Here is a 24,419-nt window from a genome sequence, read left to right on the forward strand (position 1 = left end):
TGATCAAGTCCATTTCCAGAGTGTCTTTCCTGGGCTAGGTGGGAACTGATGAGCTAGTAGGAGTTCAGTTGAGTTCTACCTTGGGGTACTTGGCTTAATCACTAAGGTGGAAAGGGCTGGAGGACTAAGAACAGGCAGGAAGGTGAAAGCTGACAGTGGGGAGCCTGCCTTTGAGCGGGGGTGGCAGGATGAGGAGTCAGATACATTCAGGTTCTGGAAAGTTAGATGTTCTCTCAGCTGTGTAACTTTGGAAGAGGCCTGTGCTGTTTCTCCTAAGCCTCATGAAGGAGGAAGAGGGACAGTTCCAGGTTGCCTGGAACTGCATGCACAGGCTGTCATCCCTGGCTCCGGCTGGCATGGGGAGATTCAGTGAAGGTTTGGTGGCCCGCTGCTGAGCGAGGCTGCGCTAGCTCCTTTTCCTAGCTGGGCTCTTGCCATCCCCAGGAGGAGGATGTGGGCAGCTCCAGTGTGCAGTAAAACCAAAACGGCAGGGCAGAACTACTCTTCCACGTTGGTTAATGCAGTCAACGTGCATTGTTCAGGAGAGATGGTGAGACTGAAGAATGAGCTCCTGCTATGACTTAGGCTTTGGCCAGTGTCACCGCAGTGTCTACAGGCTGCGCCCTGTGAGAGGCCATGGCAGGACAGAGGAGGAGGCCCCAGGCTCTGGCTGTAGGGCCAGGACCCTGTTCCTGCCTGAGCATGTGTTTATACCCCTCCCAAATGAGACCTGGAAGATTCCTTTGCAGGAATGGAGGCAGTTTCCTCCGGCTTGCTGCTTTAATCTACTGCGATCTCCCCAACTGAATGCTCAAGTGCTTTAAGGTATGCAGAGTCCCAGCCCTCCACCCTGGCACAGTCTGCCTTGGCATGATGCCCTGGCAGCAGTGACCACACCTTTCCCGAAGGTGGAGACTTGGGCACATGTGCCACCTGGCAGCTGTGCTGAGAGCAGAACTCGGAGACTCATGCAATGCGGGATTCCCCGGGCAGCATCTCTGAGGGCTCTCTACTTCTGTGTACCACGTCATTAAGTTTTATCCGGTGTGTACCTAGTTGGTGATTCTGCATTTGGATGAGTGCAGAGACCTTTGAAAGTTGCTCTGACATTACTAAATCCCACATACGCAGGAATAGACACTACTTTATTACGTTTTCATTTTGTTTTCCCAAAGGGGCCAAATATGGTATATGATAACATTTATTTGTTCATTCTTAGTCCTACAGAATGTGAGGATGCTGCAGCTAGACATGACTTAAGTTATTGAATGGTAATGTTGTTAAAAACTGTGTAGAGCGATTTTGTAGAAGTTACAGTTTATTTGGTGAAAGTTTAGCAGGTAGCTTTCTGGAAGGGAACATGGATGCTGGAGTTAGACTGGAGTTAAATTCCAGTTTCATCTCTTCCTGGCTGTGTGACTCCGGGCTAGTCATTTAGCTCCTCTGCTTTGTTTCTCACCTCTAAAAGAATATATCTCTCAGAGGACCTAAGCGAGGCTAAAAAGTGAGTTACAATTTTTAAAACAACGTTTTTTGAAAGGTAGATTAATAGACATTAATGAACAGATTAAAAGTAGATTTATTAACAGATTAAAGGCAGATTAATCTTCTATCTGCTGCTTCACTCCTCGGATGGTTGGAATGGCTGGAACTGAGCCAGTCTAACGCCTTCTTTGGGGCTCCCATGTGGGTACAGGGGCCCAACGATTTGGGCCGCCTTCTACTATTTTTCCAGGTGCATTAGCAGAGAGGCGGAACAGAAATAGAGCAGCTGGGGCTCGAACCTGTGCCCATGTGTTAATGCTGGTGGCCTAGACAGAAACAGCTTGTTACAGCACAGCAGCAAACCCTAATGTCAGACTATTCATCACACAGTGTATATAGGTTTGATAAAATTAAAGGAATATAAAGGAACATTGCTACAGCCAAAGGTGTAGGAGGAAGCCTGCGAGAGCCGCCAGCCTCTCTGTTCACTAGGCATCATGTGAATGCTTTTCATATTTATGTTGCCAAAATAGAGGTCCTCTGTGTTGCAGTCAAACAAAATTCCCTTCGAGATGAAAGAAGCCAAATGGTTCTTTCCCATTCACATTGAAGATAGCAAGATGATAACAGTGAGCTAAAGATGGATGATTCCTCATGCGCGTCTTGTTTCCCAGCTTCTCACTTGCTCCCAGTCTGTCTGTGTTTGTTTGGATATAAACAGGTAGAGGAATGTGGGGGGCAGAGGTCAGTCGGAAGGAGTGGAAAGGCAACAAAAGAGCTTTATGGGAATTCTGGGAGGATCTCTGAAAACACCTGAGTCTTTTTAAAAGGACAGACTTTATGAAATTAAAAGCTTGACCACTGCACACATTCAAGGAAATTGTCTGATTATTGTTTAACAGTTAGATCTAGGAATGGGCTGCCCATCAAAATTCTAAAGAGCTTCTAGGAAATTTAATGTGGAAAGTATCTTTGCTTCTCTGACCCTGACCTCATCTCTGAGGTTTTGTCCATGAGGAGCTTGCTCCCTGGTTGTCAAACGTGCCCCACGCAGCCACATGAGAGGCAGTGGTTCCCGCCTGGGCACAGAGCCTCCTCGTTCTTGTTTTACGAGGTGGGTGTTCAAGCAGGAGCAGGTGGCAGCCTGGTTATATTAATCAGACCTATACCCTGACCTGGTGCAGCAATGTGTGGGTAAGGGTCTGTTTCATATGTTGAGCATCTATGAAATGTTCTGACCCAAATTTACATGACTCCAGCATACGTACTACACAGAACCTGCCATGCTTCCTTTTCAATTGCTGCCCTTCATGATCTTGCTTGGAGAGAGTAACTAGCCAGACAGACGGCTGGGTTGCCAGACTGCCACTTCTCATGGCTCGAGCCATGAAGCCATCATCAGCCAGGATGTGTTACTGTCGTCTCTTTAAGGAAGGATAGCTGAAGATGTTCCCTGAAAGGGTGCCCTCCTGTCTCCTGCCTGTTCCACACAACGTTCAGTGCTAACATTCCTCTCCTGCTGGGAAAGCATGGCCCGTTCCAGAAATAGGCAGGTTTTGTTTTCATATTTCTTTTGTCGGTCATATCCTTGGCTTCTTTCTAGTCTTTGATTGTTTTGTGTTCCTGACCTATAAATAGACACCCAGCATATTGAAAATTCAGAATTTGATTTTCTAATCGTCTTGAGTTTTGAATGAATATTGATATGGCTCTGTATTGTCAAGTGAAGATTTCTAATGTTTACACGCTGATGGTTTTGTGTTTCCAGCACATAGGACTTTAATCAGACTCAGAAATTGTCCCAAAATATTTCTGTGGCTTTCCATGTAATTATTCTGTTCCCTAACTCTTCCATCATCCTTATTGGCACATTTCACTTTAATTGTATTAACTTTTCCTACTCCTACCAAGCATAGACTTCCAAACAGATTGATCAGAGTGTGTCTGACTTAATTTAACAAAAATTTGTAGCAATATCTCTTAAGTAAAGCACTAGATGATTTAGGAATTTGAGTTCAAGTCCTGGCCTTTGTACCTGACCAGCTAAACTCATATTTTCCAGATGTGATTTTTCTGTTTTACAAGCAGATTGTCAAGGTCTGGTGGAGCTTTACTATGGCAAGAACATTGTTAATGAAAAGAGAATTTATAGGATCCAAATATTTTATTCCTGCAAGATTGCCTATTTTTAATTGGAGAATTGGCTTTTTTATATCCTTTTTGAAAGTACTCATAGAGTTTGTGAAGAAAAACTCAAGCTAGTTCCTGGATTTGCTATAAAGTTTCACAGGGTTTTGGCTGCTGGTCAGTTAGTGGTTAGTGAGCAGCTTGTGGCTTTTGGAGGTAACAGTGTGAATTAGGATGGCTTGATATCCTTTATTTTTTTTAAGATTTATTTATTTTTATTGGAAAGTTAGATGTGCAGAGAGGAGGAGAGACAGAGAGGAAGATCTTCAGTCTGCTGATTCTCTCCCCAAGCGGCCGCAACAGCTGGAGCTGAGCTGATCCGAAGCCAGGAGCCTGGAGCTTCTTCTAGGTCTCCCATATAGGTACAGGGTCCCAAAGCTTTGGGCTGTTCTCAACTGCTTTTCCAGGCCACAAAAAGGAAGCAGGATGGGAAGCAGGGCCGCTGGGATTAGAGCTGGCGCCCATACGGGATCCCAGCATGTGTAAGGCGAGGACTTTAGCCGCTAGGCTATTGTGCCGGCCCTATCCTTTATTCTTTAATACTGGGGAAAATGCAGATGTTAGTTTCTCCTGAGGATACTGGAAAGATAGAAAAAACTTACACTTCTATTGCTTTGTTAGTTCTGAATCGTATTTCCTTCTCCATCTTCCCTAAAGCCAGTAAAAGTGATGACTGTGCAATTGTTATGGAAAGTGAAAACTTTGGGTTCTTTTCTAAGATTTATTTAATTATTTGAAAATTAGACCTTCCATATCCTGATTCACTTCCAGGAACCAGAGGTTCATCTGATTCTCCCATGTGGGTACAGGGGCTCAAGCACTTGTACAATCCTTTACTTCATTTCCAAACCCATTAGCAGGGAGCTAGATCAGGAGACTTCAACGGGTGCCGTATTGAAGATTGCTGGCAGGTTTCCGGCAGGAGCTTAATGGAATGCGTATGCTTTATTACCCTACGTTTATTAGCTTCCTCCCCTTATTTTGGGATGAGAATGCAGAACCTGATCATTTTCCTTTAGGAATAAAAAATGCAGTAAATGATTTCATAATTTCATTGGCACTAAACTCAAACCCGCAGATCCTTAGGAAGTGAAGTTTTTGGTTAAGATGATTGAACGACCACTTTGCTTGAAAGGCTGTTTAAGAACACCATGTACTTTGGGTAACTTCAAGTGGTCTTGGAATGCATATTCCAAAGGAAAGTCAATGTTAAAGAAGCTTGATCTTTGCAAACAAGTCATTTTTGAGAATGTGTAATCTTCAAAGTTAAGTTTCACAGAAATCACTCAGTTCTTTCCTTCCTTTCTTTCATTCCAACTTACCTTTACGCAATACTATTAAGATCCACTAATTGCCTGAGATCCTTCCCGAAGTACTTTTCAAGCTGGAAGGAAAGGCCAAATAAAGGGCATCTCTCTACTGTCTGCAAGTTCAGCTGCTAAACGCCTCTCAGGGACATGGTGCCTGTTGTGGGCTTGTACCCCAGCACCAAGGGGACACTGCTGCCCTCAGAAAGCACACTGTGTTTGGTTTGGAAACTTTCTGAAACTTTCTCAAAGTGGAAGTCAATTCTTCCCTGCTCTCACCCCCACCTCCGGTAAGAAAGTACAGTGCCCAGCGTATTTCACTGGTGTTTTTCACTTGTAGTATCTGTGGAGTCCATGTTCTGTGCACTTTGAATTGGTTGAATCAGTTCTGCTTTCTAAATGAGAGGAGGTGGGATGGAATTGAGTGACTCTGTGCAATACCCTTTGTGTAAGAAAAGATGTTCATCACGGAAGCCATGCTTTGATGGGGAAGTGAAAGGATTCTGGGTCCTAAGGTTCAGTACTCTTCCTGACCCTCACATATAGGCACTCTCACCTCTTCCTATTTGGAGCACATTTCTGAAGTTTTTCCCCTAATCTTGAAAAAAAATATATTGGTTTGTTTTCTAAGAGAAAGTGTACTAATTTCCTCAAATATTCTTTCTCAGAGTAGGAAGTATTATTAGTTTTCTGTGTACATTTCTGAAATATTTTATATCTTTATGAGTGAATTTCTGTGCTCTTATCTCTCCCTGCCCCTGTGCATGGCCTGTTTTGTACAAATGAAAGCGTACAATATGTTCTGTGTCCTCCTTTCTTCTTCCTCCTCCTCCAACAGTTCTTAAATAATGCTGAAGAAAACTTGTTTGGCAAATGCTTTAGTATTTATGCAGGATACATTTTTCACATGTGGCCAAGTAGTATAAACATTTGTAATTTTTGTCACTTGGCCAGTGGTCTCTTAAGTGAATAGTTCAATGGGAACAAGTGCTGGAGACTCTGAGCATCGAAGACCGAGTCAAATCTGTTGCTTGCTTTTTGGATGCCCTGAAGTATCTCTACTCTTTTTCAATAAAAATCCTGCTGACAAGTGGGCAAAGAGCCACCTGCTATCATTTGCCATGTTTTCCCTCAGATGAGAGGCCACTGGAGGTGGGGTAGTTTAGTCTAATGGACAGGACTCAACTTGACCTTCCACCTTTCTGTTGTCTATGTTTTAGAGATGTGGTATTCTTTTGTTCTGTAAGGAAGATTCACACAGTCTTTTAAGGACTGGACACTTCATTGGTCTCCTGTTGTCTTTATCCTTAGCCATCATCTTAGTACCTACACACACACTAGGCACATGCCTTGTTTTCCTGACACTTAATTGCAACCCGTAATGGGTAACCAGTGTTCATTAAGATCATTGCAGAGATTTCTAAATATTTTCACATTTTTCCTGTTTTATAAAATTATACTGCAAACTATAAGCTTTTCTGTATTCTTTTTTTTCCTAAAAATTTGCGTGTTGGATACCAGCACTTACCAGCTCATTAAAAGGCAGTTACTTGTTGTATTTTAGCAAGGAGTTATTTATTATTTTGAACATCAAAGTCATGGATAGACAAGTCTTCCATCTGCTAGTTCCCGGATGGTTATGATTGAGCATGCCACATCCAGGAGCCAAGAGCTTCATCTGGTTCTTCTACACATGGGTAGCAGGGGCCCAAGCACTTAGATCATCTTCAACTGTTTGTCTCAGGCCACCAACAGGGAGTTGGGTTGGAAGTAGAGCAACTAACATATGAACTCACACCCATTTAGGATGCTGGGATTGCTAACAGCAACTTTTTTCTCCTCTAAGATTGATTAATTAATTAATGTAAAGGATTTATTTGTTTTTATTGGAAAGGCAGATATACATAGAGGAGGAGAAACAGAGGAAAATCTTTCGTCCGATGATTCACTTCCTAAGCAGCCGCAACGGCCAGAGCTGCCCCCATCCGAAGCCAGGATCCAGGAGCTTCTTCTGGGCCTCCCACACGGGTGCAGGATCCTAGGGTTTTGGGCCATCTTTGACTGCTTTCCCAGGCCACAAGCAGGGAGCTGGATGGGAAGCTGGGCTGCCGGTACAAAAACCAGTGCCCAAATGGGATCCTGTATCATTCAATGCAAGGAGTTCAGCCACTAGTCTGCCATGTCAGGCCCTATTTATTTTTTTTATTGGAAAGTCAGATATACAGACAGGAGGTAGATCTTCTGTCCTCTGATTCACTCCCCAAGTGACTGCAACAGCTGCAGCTGAGCCAATCCAAAGCCAGGAGCCAGGAGCTTCTCCCAGGTCTCCCACATGGGTGCAGGGTCTCAAGGCTTTGGGCCATCCTCTACTGCTTTCCCAGGCCACAAGCAGGGAGCGGGATGTGGACTGGAGCAGCCAGAACAGGAACTGGGCCCCCATATGGGATCCCAGCATGTGTAAGGCTAGGCTACTAGGCTACTATGCTGGGCCCTGCTAATATGCTATGCCACACTGTCCCCTGACTTATATTTTTAAATGGCTATGCATTGTGCCATGTAGTAACCATTTATTTATGCACATTGAATGATTTTTGATGTTTTACTTTCACAGACTATGCTATAATGAGTTTCTGTGTCTATATCAACACCATTATTTAGAAAAGGAAGAGTTACAGAGATATGCTCTTTTCTATATTAGTATAATAACAGAAGATATTTAGTTGGAACCTGAAACCTTGATGAACACTTGCCTAGAGGGAACCCCCTTTCAGACAAGCAAACAAAACCAAATAATGAGATATGGCTCAACAAGCATCCTGCGGGCCCACCAGTTCAGGTGAGGATCCAGCCCCCAGAGAGAGAGTGTGAGCACTTTCCTCAGAGATCACCATTCTGAACAAGCTAACCTGTCTGGACTGTCCCTGTGGTCAATCACAGGGGAGCTCGATCAGTATTGCCAAGGCCAAAGTTTTCTGCCTCTTCATGGGAACAAAGATGATTGATCCTCAATGATGGCCGAATGTAGCCAGGATCATTTGGCTCCAGAAAATTTCTCCATAAGATCACCGACTGAGAATAGAGAAAATAATAGTAACATAGGCCTAATGTGATTGACTGTGTATCCTTTGGAACCTGCCAGAACAAATTGGATGCAAAATGTAGTTACTGAAAAATGGCTAGGAAAAAAAATACCATATACAAGGAAACATTTTAAAGATTAGTTTGAAAAACAAAGTTGTGGAGGGAGGCTGAGAGAGCGAGAGAGGGATTGAGAGACAGACATCTTCCACTTGCAGATTCACTCCCCAAAGGCTATAATGGTCAGGCCAAAGCTGGGAGCCTGGGATTCCATCAGAGTCTCCCATGTGTGCACAGGAGACCAAAGACTTGGGCCATTTTGCATTGCTTTCCCAGGCACATTAGCAGGGAGCTGGATCATAAGTTGAGCACCTGAGACTTGACACAGCATGCAGAGAGGGTGCCAGATAGGGCAAGTAGTGGCCACATTGCCAAGCCCATTTTCTGTTTTAATGCACTACCACTTCTTTAAGTTTATAAATAACTACTGATGCGTAATTAAAGGAACAGTTGTGGTCCTAGTGGAATCCTTTTTTTTTTTTTTTTTGAGGATGTTTATTTATTTATTTATTTGAAAGCCAGAGTTAAAGAGAAAGAGGCAGAGATATGGAGGGAGAGGAGTTAGAGGAGAGAGAAAGACATCTTTCATCTGCTATTTTACTCCCCAAGTTGCTGCAACAGCCAGGCAGAAGCCAGGAGCCAGAAGCTTTATCTGGGTCTCCTACATGGGTAGAGGGACCCAAGCACCTAAGCCATCCTTCGCCGCTTTCCCGGATACATTAGCAGGGAGCTGGATCAGAAGTGGAACAGTGGAGGCTCAACCAGAAACCATATGGGATACCAGCATTGTAGGTGGTTTAACCTGCTGAACCAAAATGTCGACTCTCCCTTTTATAAAGATTACTGATATATTCTGAAATTTTAGGAAACAACATTACAGAAAAGCTCTGTGGTGATGTATACAAAGGGAGAAAATGGTTAGGAGTTCCTGAATTTATATTTACTTTGTCAAACCAGTATTGCTTTTCAAAGACCTTACCTTGATTTTTCACAAATCAGATTCATAAATCCAGCTCCTCTGGATGGTCCCTAAATGGTCAATGGTGTATGTTGCCAATGTTAAGAAATTTTATGGATAGACTTAATAAATATAAGACTCCTGCCATTCAAAATATTTTTCCAAAGCCTTTGGTACTTGCAATTTTATTTCAGTGTTAAGATTTTATAGGGACTTGATAATTATCTGCCAAATGTTTGCATGGCAAGTGGCAAAGCCATTAATCACTAATAGGGCAAACACATAATCATGGCTTATGTTAGTTGTATTTCTTAAATGTCTGCGGATCCTTAAAATTGATTTCATATTGCATATAATTCTATAGAAATAGTTTCTACTGGATGAATTGTTTAAAGTTCAAATGACTGCATAAATATTTCTTGATGTTTCACATAGATTACAGTAATTTTAAGGTGGTTTCTCCTTCGAATTTAATTATAACATCATTGATGAATTGAAAATTTTGCTCGTGATTTTATGTAAAGAATTAAAGCATTTTGATGTATAATTTTATTCTCAAACTAAGGTTTTTTTGAAAGTTATTTTAAAATAAGTACCCTTTGCAAAATATATCTATAAAGTTGAGAAGTGTTCATGTGTAGAACTGTTCAGTGTTCTGTCTTCCCATATTGTGAGTTCTGGTGAATTTTTGCATTTCTCTGATGCTTACAAAGATAACATGCTGAAAGTAGAGACCATGCAGATTCCTAGGGAACATGCTGTTCCTGGAGTCTGTCGTTCGGAGTTTTGGCTTTGGAAGTGTGAGGAGCTGGATGGTGGCCTGTGAAGAGTTTGCTGGGTGAATAGAAACTTTTTGACAATGAAAACTGTGGAGGTGTAGTGAACTTTTCCAGCTGATGTTTTGGATTGGGAGGGAAGAGTGCACCATGCAGGGGGACCTCTCCTGGCTCAGATCTGGTGTTTCTTTCCTGTGACGACCTGCATGTGTCCTGCTGTGCAGCTTGCTGACTAGGCCACATGCCTCCAGTCTGAGTCATAAGTGCAAGGAATAACTACATCAGCCGTCTTTGTCACCTTTTATTGTGTCTTTCCGAAGGCCTTGCGTGTTCAGACATATGGGTGTTTTCTAACCTTTTTCAAAGATACTCACGTGAAGATGGGCACTCCTTTAGATAAAAATGAGGCTCACATCCCCAGAGATCTTGCGCCTTGTCCTCTTCGGCTATATGCATAGTCCAGGGCTGGCTCTAAATCCATAAACTGTTTCTCTGCTTTGTAAGGATCGCAGTTCCATAAAATAATTGGAATGTTCTGTTAGTTTTAGCTCTATGCAGCAGATTGCCTGTTGTCAGAGAACCGTCTTGTGAACTGATGTGGTAGTTCTGGGGCACATTGCAGGAAAGAGTTCTGGGGTTACATGCTGCAGTGGAGGGGCTTCACTGGCAGTGTTGTGTGCGTTTATTACTGTGACCATTTTACGATGGATGTAGAGGAAGATTGTCAGGAAAATATCAGTAGATTTTTCAAGAGTTGCTAATCACACTGGGGTTTACACACACACACACACACACACACACACACACCCCTAGGGCTTTTATTTTTGGCATATTTACAAAGATTCGTAGTGATGGTATCCTGTGAACATTTCCTGATCCATCAATAGAAAAAAGGCCCAGAAACTCCCTGGAAGTCATTTGTTTCAGAATTAACATGTTTCTTATTTAAAAGATGGTTTTATATAGTTTTAAAGTACAAATTTATAAATATAGGATGCTGGCTAAAGTTTTTTGAAGTCTTAACAGGTATACATATTTACACCATAACACTTAATAAATCTATATACATTAAAATAGATATTTTAAAGAGGAAAAACATGTCCCATTCATACAATTAAGAGGAAAATAAATTATACAGATCTGTTCAGCTGCTTGATACTAATACAACGAGTTAGAAAATAATGATGTTTGCTATTCTTTATTGAGTTGTTTTACCTTTGCTTAAAATAATCATTTTTCCTGTTAAACTAGATTATTCAAAATTGGCAATTAAAGAGTATTACAGAAACGGTATCCTTTTATATTTTTTCCTGCTTACATATAACCAGATCATGAACAATTTTCCTTCATATGTGATCCAGAATATAATTTGCTATTTATGCTTTGATTTATTTTCAGCTGTTTGCTTAGATTGTGCCTGATGTAATTCATTATTCTATTTTAAGAAATGTGTCAGCATCAAGATATGGTGAGTTCTTTTAAGACTAACAACAACAATAAAAACAAAAACGCAGATTTGTTGTAAACCTAACCAACATGAAAACAATGTAATGGTTGCCTCAAAAACTACAAAGCACCCCTTCTGGATCGATTGCTAAGTTATCAACTAAATCATAGTGGACTTAGAGTGTTTATTTTGATACAACCCCAAAGAAGGCTCTGTTGAACTAACTTAAAATTTTGCAAAGACCCCAGTTGCAAGTTATAGTGGATGGTCTGTGCTTTAAAGCATGAAGACAAAAATCAAAAACAGAAGGGATGAAAATAATCTCTTCCCTTCCCTCTGGCTTTTCTAGGTTGGTCCATCTCTGACCATTATTTCCAATAGTGCTTCAAGTTTCTTCCCTTTACTTTCTTCAAGCGAGGTTGTTTATGTATCTTCAAATGAAATGGCTGGGCTTTCACGGTAATTCTTGTTGCTATTGACAACCACGGCAGCTATGCCAGAGGAATATGCTGTGGAAGGGAAGAAAAAAAAAAAACCAACAAAACCTTAATATTTTCTCTCCAAAGTTGGAGAGAAAAGGAAACATACAGTCTGTACAAAACAGGTAAGTGAAGACATAACCAACTTAAAGATACCAGCCTAGTTACTAATCAATGAAAATGTTTAATTTTTACAGCTATTTTGTCCAACATGCATTGAAATAAAAGGATACTGTCTCTAGGAACCAAAAATTAATATTCTGAAAGTGAAAATTTGGATTGGAAGATACCATGTCAAAAAGGTCTGAACTTGAACTATTGAAGAATAGCATAACTTCAATTATTGGTTAATATCTTTGTTATAAAATGTTTTAAAATAACAAATGGTGACTAAAGTATTACTATTTTAAACATGTCCTAGACTTTTTTTTTGTTTCAGAAAAGCACTGAAAGTTGAATATGTGTAAGTCTCCGGGAATGTAACAAGTTGATAAATACCCAAGTCCAGCCTCCTTACAGAGAAAAGATCTGGAATTTCTTTTTTTGGACATTTGTTTTGCAGCTTTCTACGTCTTAAGGCAGAGACTAGCCAGAATAAGGTGCCAGCTCAAAGGTTAGAGGAACATATTTCTTGAAATATATTTGGCTAATCTATGTCTTGAAAGGCATAACTTCTTCTTGATAATGTGACAAAGCTATAAACAAAACTTAACTTTAGATGTCTTTCTGAGTTGCTTCTTTGTGAGGAAACTATTCGATAAGATGGTCTTACTCTGTTCACAGTTGTACTAAATTAATTTTAATCCAGTTATTACATTAGATTTCCCCCCCCTTTCAGTTTGTAATTTTCCTATTGTATGACTCTAATAAACTGACCTCCATTCTAACCTAAAGGATAGTTTCTATTTTTAATACTTAAAGAAACAAATATTTAAAAAGTCAACCAAATGAAATTGCTAACATCGGCCTATAATTAACCCAAGGGAATTGTGTTTCATGTTTGCTAATTTTCTATGGGAACAATTCAGGTAAGGAATATTTTTGTTATATAAAATATACAAACTGTTGTAGTAGCAACTATTGGTATTCATTGTGTTGTTTTGGTACATAAGGGATTTTTTGTTTAAACTATTTTTGGCAGTGAATAATATTTCATCAATCATCTAATGATACTTTAGTGGAGAAATATGTCAAATGCAATTGGTACTTTCAATGTACTTTTAAGATGATTAATGAAAGATAGCATCACATGTCACTGAACATGTTTCTAAGGTAGGATTTTTAATAAAAATGTTGGGGGAAATTGATTTTGTTATAAAAGTTAAAGAATTTCTTTGTTCAAGGAGACTAAAAAAAATCAACTCCAATGTATGTATCTTGTGGTTATTAACATTTACAAGATTGCCTAGTGGAGAACTATGTAGACATGAGAATATGTGCTTTCTCACCAACTGATCTGGGTTCAGGATCTGTGTTCTTATGACTTGCAGCTGTGAGAAGCTAGAGATCTAGCTTTTCTGAGCCACAGTTTCCTTAATTCTGTATTGCAAAATTGTTACCATAAGTTTGCCTCCTATAGTGCGTGCTCAATAGGCAGAATACACATGAAGAACTGGGAGCGGTGCTTCACAAAGGTCTTTCTCAGAATATATAGTGTGTAGCATGTTTTTAAGTACATTTTATTTACCCTGCCCATTTTTGGAAGTAAATAATTGATCAAAAGTAGACACTTTGTCCTGTTAACGCATTCCTGAATAAAGCCTTTTGTTGGCTAACTCTGTGTGCAGCTGCACCATTTCTTCCTCGTTTCTCTGATCGTACTCATCCACAAATCTCAGAAGTGGAACCATTGTGATTATCTAGCAATGTTTGCACTTGGATAATGGAACAAGAAGGAAACAGAATGGAATTACAGAACCTTAGCCTTCAGAGTTTTACTGTGATTTATCTGACAAATATTTGAGAGCTGACTTAAGTGCTGGGAAGATATAAACATTATTAAAACAAGGACCCTTACTTTTGAGGCGCTCAACTTGGTAAAATAGTTGGCTTTTATCCCTGATATGGTTCTAAAATAGGAAAGAGGGCAAAAGAGGTGATGGAACTGAGGGGGAGAATGACCTCCCTCCGGGGAGGATCAGGGAACATTTACGGGTTTAGTGTTCAGTTGATGGCAGTCATTCAATGTCTGTGTCCTGAGTACCATTGTCACCTGCCTTATTCTGGGCCCACCATTGCACACATCATCCCAGTAAAATGAAGCCCAGGGTCTTCATGCATCTCAGTGTTAGCGTGGAAGGCCCGCACATAATGACACTGCAGAATCAGGGCTGTGTTTGGTATTGGATTTTGCAAGACGCTATCTTAGGGGCAATATCCCTGACCTGGAGAGATGGAGTTATGATGGTCCAGCTTAATCCTGAGGGATAAATTATGTGAAGGACACTTGGGTAGACAGAAAAATGCATCACAACCTCTGTAGCCATGGGGAAGGGTACGTTCCAGAAAAATAGAAGACCCTCAACCCAATAACCCTGCATATGTTCGAAGGATATTTGGAGAGAGGTGCAGTGGGCTGCCTTGTGGGAGGTCTTTGATGTCAGATAAGGGAAATTAGCCTTTATCCCCAAGTCGACAGAAACATGGTAACGATTCCATGCAAGGAAATTGTATGGTACTTTGGAGTTTATAATCTGCTGACAATGACTCAATCTAGCACATAAGTGAATTGAGTTTTGCTCTAAGTGTTTTCCAAAGTTTTTGGAAATAGTTGCCAGTATTCCGAAAGAAACATGCTATCATGCTGTGTTGAACGCTCAGTGGCTCTGTGTTGCAGCACAGAATCACCAGATTTGAGACCAGGTGATTTCCCCACTTGGCAGGAGATCTTGCTTCAGTTCATTCAGGGAGGCACCTGAGATGTGTGGGCCTTTGGGCTTCTAATCTGCCACATGGGTAATTTGGAGAACAACTAGGTGAGGCTTAGGACTAGAGGACATTGTAGTCAACCAACTGAGGGTTGAGGCTTCATTTTAAATAGTGGTGGTTGGAGATGGTAGAAAGGAGGGAGAGAGAGAGAAAGAGAGAGAGCAAAAGAACTGAGAAGAAAAGATAATGAGACTTTTAGCATTGTGGTGTTGCTAAGGTAGATATGACTGCTGCCCTAGCTGTGTTTTTTGAGAACATTTCCTAACCTTCCTGAGTGTCAACTTCCTTTTGGTAAAATGTTGATAGTAGTCCTACCTCATGGGATATTTTTTAAAATTTTATTTATTTTTGTTGGAAAGGCAGAGTTAGAAGGAGAGACAGAGTTCATATCTGGCCCATTTTGAGGTTTGGAGCCAGGAGCTTCCCCTAGGTCTCCTGTGTGGGTACAGGGGTCTAAGCACTTGGCCTAACCTCTGTTGCTTTCCCAGGCCATGAGCAGATTGCTGGATCAGAAGTGGGGCAGCTGGAGCAGCCCTAAGCAGGTTGAAGATACAGAAGTGGAGCAGCTGAAACACGAGCCAGCACCCACATGGGATAGTGACACAAGAGGCAGAGGATTAGCTTCCAGGCAGGGATTAGCCTGTCCCCACTATGCAGGCCCCAGCATTATGAGGTGTGAGGCGAACGTGATAACCACCACACTGCAGAAACCCAACTGACTCAAGAGTTTTTTAAATGAAGATCAAATGAGACATTACTTATGATACAGTGGGCTGGACAGCGGCTCATATTCACATTATAACATAGTTGCTGTGGTGGTGATAATGAGGGTTTGAGGGGTGAAGGATTCCCAAGTTTCTAGCATGTTATGTGATTAGAAGGTAAAGGTGATGGCCTCAGTGCCTGTGAGACGTAGCTGTGGAAAGCTTTGCTCCGTGGCTGGGTGGCTGAATTTCAGTGTGATGTGGAGTGGAACCTAGGCTGTGATGTGATTTTTTTCCAACTCTGGCCCAGTGAAATCTTTGTTCCTTCTCTTTGTCCACCTTAGTCAGCCTCAGTAATTGCCACAATTCCCTCATCAGAGGAACAACCTGGAACAGAAGAGTGACATGGGTTATAAGCAAAGCTCTGTTTCACACGTGTGCAAAAGCTACCTAATAGTTTCTAGTTCTTGAAAACAGTTCTTGAAATTGTAGCTTATGGTTGAAAGAAACTAATACTTCCATATTCTATTATGTAAAGGGCAAAAAAATTGTCTACAAAAGTTTTTTTTCCTCTTTTAGTTGGCTTGTTTCATGTCACTATTGCTTATGATTCTAAGCAAATATTTGACTGAGTGAATCATTGTTATGAGTGAATGACCACATTTATTTTTAAAAATTGTATTCTCTCCTAACTCAGCATGTTGAAAATCAGTCCTAACTTAAATACCATGTTCTCTTCTATACCTTTCTGACTTTTTAAGATTTGTTTGTTTTATTGGAAAAGCAGATTTAGAGAAGGAGAGACACGGAACTTCATCCACTTGTTCAGTCCCCAAGTGGCCACAATGGCTAGAGCTTAGCTGATCCTGATACAGGAGCCAGGAGCTTCTTTCTGGTTTTCTACCCACATGGGTGCAGGGTCCCAAAGGCTTGTGCCATCCTTTGCTACTTTCCCAGGCTGTCAACTGGATCATAAGTGGAGCAGCTGGGATCTGACTCAGTGTCCATATGGGATGCCAGCGGCTTGGAGGTAGAATATTAATCAGTTGAACCAGTGTGCTGCCTGCCCCCCCCCCCTTTGCATCAGGAAATATCGTCTCATTTCTCTGTAGCTCATGATGACACTTGTGTGGAGCCCAAGATTGTTGTTACTTGTGGACTGCATCATTTGTTCTGCTAGACTGTTAATTCCATGAGAGGGTAGGCATTTCTACATGAACATGAAATTTTAAAAATCCAAATGATGAACAAGGCATTACTTTAATATAAAAACTTTGGTTTTTAGAAAAGGAATTTTATTTGGAAAATGAATATATTTTCATTTCCTTCCTCTCTTATGGTCTTATTATATACCATAGATCTTAACTCTTGCTCAAGATCATAAAAAAAAGAGTTCCGTTTCATTCTTTTTTTTTTTAAAGATTTATATATTTATTGAAAAGTCAGATATACAGATAGGAGGAGAGATAGAGAGGAAGATCTTCGGTCCGATGATTCACTCCCCAAGTGAGCGCAGTGGGCCGATGCTATGCTGATCCGAAGCCGGGATCCAAGAACTTATTCCAGGTCTCCCACACGGGTGCAGGGTCCCAAAGCTTTGGGCCGTCCTTGACTGCTTTCCCAGGCCACAAGCAGGGAGCTGGATGGGAAGTGGAGTTGCCGGGATTAGAACTGGCACCCATATGGGATCCTGGCACATTCAAGGCGAGGACTTTAGCCGCTCTTGAACACATGTAAATGTAATCTGATACTGTTGTCTGCTGCTTCCAGTCATTGATTGATTGCAGTTGTGGCTAGAATCCTGCGTCCTAGGACAGGGCTGTTCATGTTGACAGCTGCCTTAACTTTGAAGGGCATGTTTTGGACTCTGCTCAGTTGCTGGGGACTGCCATTGCACTGCCTGTCCTCTGCGGAGTCAGACCTCCCTGACTTTCCCTACACCCTTCCATGTGGTGGCTTCCCACTCATCCTTCAAGATTCTGCTCACATTTCTTCTTGGAAAGTTTCTCTGCTACCCTGCAGAGAAATTCCTTCTGCACTCTTGATGCCTTACATACCTGCCATGATGATCTTTGCCAGGAGATGATGGACAGTGTCTCCGAGCTTGTGTGTTGAGAGAGCTCAAGGTGTAGTAGGAGAACTCACTATGAAAAGTAGCCATAGAAATATAACATGAGCTATGTATAAATCTATCTAAACATCTATAAGGAAATATAAATGTGTAATTTATGAAAGAAGTATGCACAGAGGCTTATCAAGCATGGTGAGGGTTGTAAACTCACTGTGAGGGATCAAAGCAAATCTTGGAGGTGATTAGATTACATGTTATAGCTGATCTAGATATTACTGTAGGAGACAAGGGGCATGGTGGCATGCCATGTGAAACTGATGGTTTCAATATGTTGTTTCTTGGGGCAGCTACCATTAGCCGATATATGTGATTGGAGGTGAGGCCTGTGGGATAGGCAGGTGTCAAAGCAGGGAATGTGGGGACCAGTGTTGTACAGTGCATTAATCGGATGCAGTGCACTGGCATCCAATAGCAGGGTGCTGGTTGGAGTCTGGCAGCTTGGCTTCCAAACCAGCTCGCTGGTAGTACACCTAGAAAGGTAGCAGAAGACAGAACAAGTGCTTGGGCCCCTGCTCTCCATGTGTGGGACCAAGATATAATCCCTGCCCCAAAGCTTTGTCCTGACCCAACACTTACCATCTCTCTGCCCCCACTGCCCCTTCTGTCACTCTTACTTTCAAATACATAAATATATTGCTTAGTCTTTTTTTTTTTTTTAAAGATCATGAAATGTGGCATGTGCATGTTCCGGTGCTTGAAATACTATGCTGAACTGTATGCAAATGATAGAAGTAAGTATAAGGGAGTGGTTCCCTGAAATCATGGGTTACCAAGTTTTGCAGTTTGGACTTGGGTTTAAGTTGACAGTGTTTGAGTGAAAAAGCCCATTGTTCCATTATTCGTCTGACCAGTCTCATAGGTGGACATTTGGGTTGTTTTCAAATTACATTAAATGTTCCTGATCAGATAAATAGGGTGTAATTAACATTTGCCTTTGGGAGAAAAAAATCCAAGTGACCATACTGCCAAGTGCCTCATGTATCGGTCTATGTACAGTTATGAAGTTGATTCAGTTTTTGAAATAATATATAACTCAACTCATTGTAAACAAATTTTTAAAAGATTTATTTCTTATTTGAAAGACTTGTAGAGAGTGACAGGGAGAGAGATCATCCTTCTACTGGTTTGATCCCTTGAGACTAGGCCAAGTCAGGGCCAGCAGGTGCAGGGGTCCCAACACTTGAGCCATCTTCCATTGCTTTCTCAGGCTCCTTAACAGGGAGCTGGATCAGAAGTGGAGTGTTCAGGAATTTAACTGGTGCCCATCTAGGATACCAACACTGCAGATGGCAGCCTAACCACTGCGCCACAGGACCAGCCCCTATATCTATGTTTTCCAGTGGAGATTTAGGTTGCTGCAAGAGATAATTATGGTTACATTAAAATTTTATAGCACATTATGATGATTCTTCAGTAAACCTACTCAAAATCTGTATATCGCTGCATTTTTTTTTTTAAGATTACGTATTTATGTGTAAGATGGAGTGAGAAAGAGACACAGAGAGAGGGAGAGATAGAGGTAGGTCTTCCTTCTACTAGTTCACTGTCCAAATGCTTACAACAGCTGGGACTGAACCAGGCCAAAGCCAGGATTCAAGAACTTCACCGTGAGGTCCATGTAGGTGATAGGGCTCACAGGCTTGGGCCATCCTCTGCCACCTTTCTAGGATCATTGGAAAGGAGCTGGATTGAAAGTGGGTCTCCTCTGTGGTGCTGGCATTGCAAGCTGCACTTAAGCTGTTGTGCCACAATGCTAGTCCCCATCTTATCTTTAATTAAAGCAAAATGGTAGTTTTCAACTAAAAATGTTAAAATGTGCTTCATCATGTCCGGATGATTTTACCAATTATGAAATCAGGTATCTTTTAAATGCTCTTTCTTCCATGTCCTCTTTATAACTCACACCATAACCAGCATTGCATTGAGCTTTAACTGTGAGGTAGGTACTATCCTAAGTGCTGTATGTTTTCTCGTTTGGTCTGCCCAATAAACCTATGGAATAAGTTCATGATTGGCTAACTGCAGTGATGTGAAAGGTGAGTCCCACGCCCCCATCCTGGATGTGGCAATCCTATAGAAGAGATCAGAGTTCTGATTTCATGAGTAGGTCATGGTTTAGCATCTGTGCAAAACTAGCAACAGAGTAAAGAGATCATCTTATTTTAAAATACTCTATAAGAGTTACTCTAGTTTTTCCCAAGTTTGTGTTACCAACAGCAGCTTTCCTTCCTGCACATGTGGCTTCTGTACCTTCCTCCCCACTGATGTCCTCTGTTCCCTTACCTCTCCTGCTTGGTGTGTCATCTTATGCTCTCTCTCCCTGCTCCTTTCGAATCCACTCTAAATGATGGTCATTCTGACACTTTTCTAACCTCCTTAGAATTAGTGGACTGATGTGGGACAAGAATAAGAAAATGTCATTGAATCTCCTAAAATCATGTGGTCCTCTGTGTTTTCCCTAGTTGGCTAGTAAAAATGAAGGTAGTGCCTGCTTCTCTCCTGCGTTATATAGAAATTGTATCAATAAGTTTGGCCAGTTATATATGATGGTATACATAAGAGCTTTTAATAGATGTCTTTGAAAGCAGTAACAATTAGAGGTACTTTTGTTCAGCTTTTAAGATTTATTTTACTTATCTTTAAAAGATTTGTTTATTTTTACTGCAAAGTCAGATATACAGAGAAAAGAGACAGAGTGGAAGATTTTCTATCCAATGTTTTATTCCCCAAGCGGCCGCAACGGCCGGAGCTGAGCCAATCCAAAGCCAGGATCCAGGTGCTTCTTTAAGGTCTCCCATATGGGTGCAGGGTCCCCAGGCTTTGGGCCATCCTCTACTGCATTTCCAGGCCACAAGCAGGGAGCTGGATGGGAAGCATGACTGGCGGGATTAGAACTGGCACCCATATGGGATCCCAGTGCATTCAAGGTGAAGACTTTAGTTGCAAGGCCACCATGCCGGGCCCTATTTATTAATTTTATATTGGAAAGTCAGATATACAGAGAGGAGGAGAGACAGAAAGGAAGATCTTATGTCTGCTGATTCACTCCCCAACTGGCCACAACAACTGGAGCTGAGCCAATCTAAAGCCAGAAGCCAGAAGCTTCTTCCAGGTCTCCCCTGTGGGTGCAGAGTCTCAAGGCTTTGGGCCATCCTCGACTGCTTTCCCTGGCCACAAGCAGGGAGCTGTATGGGAAACAGGGCCGCTGGGATTAGAACTGGCATCCATATGGGATCCCAGTGTGTGCAAGGGGAGGAGTTTAGTCGTGAGGCTACTGCACCAGGTCCTGTTCAGTGTTTGCTGCTGCAAGAATTCAGATTTGAATATAGGATTAGTCTAAAAGTAGGATATTGCAGACCAGTGTGGTAGTGTAATTCGCTAATCTGTCAGCACGAGAATCCCTTATGGGCACCGGTTTGTTTCCTGGCTATTCCATTTCCCAATTCAGTTCTCCATTTATGGCCTATGAAAGCAATTTTTAAATACATGAAATAAAACTAATGTGTTCAGAAAGTTGAAGAGACCTAGGACAGCAAGACTGTTCCCTCTGAATTTTGTTGCACATGTGACAAGCAATAGCTCGGAGCTCTTTCTAGTGAGGTCCTGTAAGATTCTGCCTCCATCCATTCTGGGTCAATACAGCAGTGGCCTTTTCCATGTATTTTCAGCAACTTTTCCAAGGCCAGTTGCTCCTTTAAAAAATTAAAAAAAAAATTTTTTTTTATCCAGGAGAGAGACAGAGAAAACCTTCTCATCCACTAGCTTATTTCCCATGTAGCAGTGGTTCTAAGCCAGGCTCAAGCTGGGAGCTGCAGACTCCATCCAGGTCTTCCAGGCGGGTGTCAGGAACTCAGCCACTTTAGTCATCACTGCTGCTTCCCGGGGTCCGCCTTAAGAGGAAACAAGTCAGGAGCTGGAGAGCAAGCTGGCACACCCCAGCGGGGGAGGTGGGCATCCTAACCAGTGTCCTAGCTGCTTACATCGAATGCTCACTCCACAATTCCTCCTCACATTTTCTACTCCTCTCAAATGGGTTTGTCCATATTCTGAGAAACTTTTTGGATGTGTGGGATGTTCTACAACTCCCCAGTTTTGTACCTATCTAGTCTCCAGCCCTGGCCTTGCATGCTTCTCCCTTTGTTTCCAAGTAAAATAGTCTGGAAGATAAACTTCTTTGCTTTTCATGGCTTCATGTTGGAATAAAAGTGAAGTGCAGATTGCAAAAATTACAAATGGGCCTTAGGATTGTGTATAGGCAGTCTCACTTACATTAGTAAAATCCTTATCAAGTTACAAACAACACCTGAGCTGGGGTTGGCTTTTACCTTGGGCATCTTAACATGTCTTGGCTTCTCAAAAGTTGACATCCAACTCCTAGCATGATTTGCTTACATAACAAAACGTAAGAGGGCCTGGCGTAGGAATTATTTATTTTTCCCCTAATGTATTTGATGACCCACCAGTTGTATCTGAGTCAGACAGTGCTGTCTAAATCTCAGATCCCCAGTTACATCAGTTAGGATGAATTTTTAAGAGTCAAAATTTAGACTGCAGTTAAACAGAATAGGCTTGGACATTTGAGGTTAAAAATCTGTGTTTGACCAGGAAGGCTTGCTTATTTTTCTAGTTACAAAACAATGATTTAGAGGTTATAATAAGGGTACTTCACAGAATGTGCTACAAGAATGTTAAGAGTTCATTTTGAGTGTGACTTACTAATTCAGGCTGATTTGCCCAATTTTGGCTACTGATATTGGAGAAAAAACATCTGTCAACATTGTCTGGCCTTTATTTATAATTTATGCTACTAAATGTTATGTGGATGCCAGGAACAGGGGGCCATGGGATATGATTCAGAAACTTGTCATCCTTGATCCCTGTGAATCTCAGATATGACACTGGCTTTTGTGATTAACTAGAAGCACCAAGAGGCGCCTTGTTACCTCCAAGCCAGTTGTGTCTTCTACTTCTGATATTTCGAATACCATACTAAAATGAGCCAGTAAGATGGATTGTATTTTTCTTTTGGGAGGTAATAATTGTGATCTACTAGCCCCTGAGGAAGGCAGGTTGTAAAGAGTAGTTTGTTCTGGTCTCCACACTTCACAGTGGAATGAGTTAATAGAAGGTAGGCCAATTTACATACAAGTTAGAAATTATGTTTGTCTGCTTTTGAAATGGGCTATGTCCTTTCTAATCAAATTAGTTTAGGTATAGAAATGAAATTATTTTGCAAGCATGCATTTATGAAATACAGGTACAAAATAAATTAGTCAAGTTGTAATTCTACTGGCAATTACTCGTAACACTTCTATCCTACATGTATATCCAAAGAAAATCTTTGCTATCTTAAGAATAAACACAGACTAAGTCAAGATTCCTCAGCCAAGAGCTTAGGGACAGTCAGGAGTTGCTTTTGGCTGTAAGTAATAGTGCCAATAGTGCCCTAAATTGCTGGAGTGGCCATTTAGGGTTACTGTTAGGACTTCTTGCTCTGTCTTCAAGTTTCCAAGATCACTTCAGGGTCATGAAAGGCCACTGTAATTCGGAAGTGACTTGTACATTCCAGTCAAGAAGACAGCCCTCCATTCAAGTAGCATTTCAAACGACACCCCATCAACTCTCCTTCTCCCACCAATAGCTTTTGCTTGCACATCAGTCAGCCAGAACATAGTCATTTGGCTATCCGTATCTGCTGAGGAAATATGCAGGGAATGTAATTTTCCATTGTTAAGTTAGTCCTCCACTCAAAAATAAAACACCCAAAACCATGCCTAGGCTAAAGCAGAAGGCTAGATATTGGTAAGTGTCTAGCTAGCCTTCTGTGATCTGCTTCAGCCTGTCTTTTGATCTTTTGTGCTGTTCAGGGCGCTTGGCACCCTGGCCCCAAGAGAGCACTTCACACTCCTTGAGAATCTCAGAACTATCTGTCTCCTCCATTTGGATGAAAAGCTTTTGTCTCCCACCGCATCCTGCCATACCTCTTTTAAAAGGTTTCTAATATCACGACTCACACATGAGGCCTTTAGGAGATGCGAAGTTATAAGTTACTATGCACTCTCCCTGTTCTTTGATCTCTGTCACAGCCAGGCTTTAGCCTAAGTGGTTCCACAGTGAATTTCTATATCCCTCTGACTCCAGCACCCACCTCATCCTTATCCACTAGGAGACATTGTGTGTAACAAACAATATATATTGGTAGAGATCCATTCCAAACATAATGCCACCAAGATAAGCAGAAAGCAACCTTACCTTTTTTTTTTTTTAACTTTTTGTAAAAAGAAAAGTAGATTTTTATCAGCTTCGGGGATATTCTGTCTTGTTTAATAACTCTTGACTAAGAGTTGTTAGTTATTTCAGTGAAGAGTCTGCTGGACAGAAGTGCAAACAGCAGTTTGTTTTAAAATGCTGACTCCCTGAGCATGGAGGAAACATTAGCAGTCTTTGCCTCTTGGAATGTGTGCATTTGATGTGCTCAAGATTAGGCATTCTGCTAAGGACAAACAATGAGGAAGGGACAAGGACAATAAAAAAGCACTGCTTGGAATGCCATCAGAATGGTTGGGGGTCAAAGGCAGTGCGGTTTGGGGCCTTGAGGAAGTTTCATGTGTTTCCCATTCTTACTCAGCTTTATCATGTCTTCAAGTGTTATCTTCTGTATAACTTCTCCTTGTTTTTAAAGACATTTTCTAATGCCAGCTACTTTGGAGGTTATTACCTTCCCTTGCACATAATGATCTTGAGATTTTTAAAGAAAAATTTTGAGTATGTGTGGACTTGTTCTGTCTTCATAGCAAGCGTCATGCTGTGTGTTCGGTGATATGTGGATACGCAGGTTGTGTTCATATATACTTGTCAGAATTATGGAATGTGTTTTTT

The 24,419-nt window shown here is 41.4% G+C and overlaps 1 protein-coding gene across 6 annotated transcripts in view; it reads left to right on the top strand.

The window, feature by feature from the left end:
• The window catches only part of NPNT (nephronectin), a 71,065-nt gene that overhangs the window by 2,903 nt on the left and 43,743 nt on the right, over window positions 1-24,419 (top strand). For 2 of the 6 annotated variants that reach the window (XM_040966754.1, XM_040966756.1), the window contains exon 3: window positions 12,340-12,390. The exons of the other annotated variants lie outside the window; for them this stretch is intronic. In XM_040966754.1, the coding sequence (XP_040822688.1) occupies window positions 12,340-12,390 (51 nt within the window). The remainder of the gene's footprint in view (window positions 1-12,339; window positions 12,391-24,419) is intronic. 6 annotated transcript variants of the gene reach the window in all.

Source organism: Ochotona curzoniae, unplaced genomic scaffold (assembly GCF_017591425.1).
Source record: "Ochotona curzoniae isolate NIBS_2020 unplaced genomic scaffold, NIBS_Ocur_1.0 scaffold_4506, whole genome shotgun sequence".
Taxonomy (NCBI): domain Eukaryota; kingdom Metazoa; phylum Chordata; class Mammalia; order Lagomorpha; family Ochotonidae; genus Ochotona; species Ochotona curzoniae.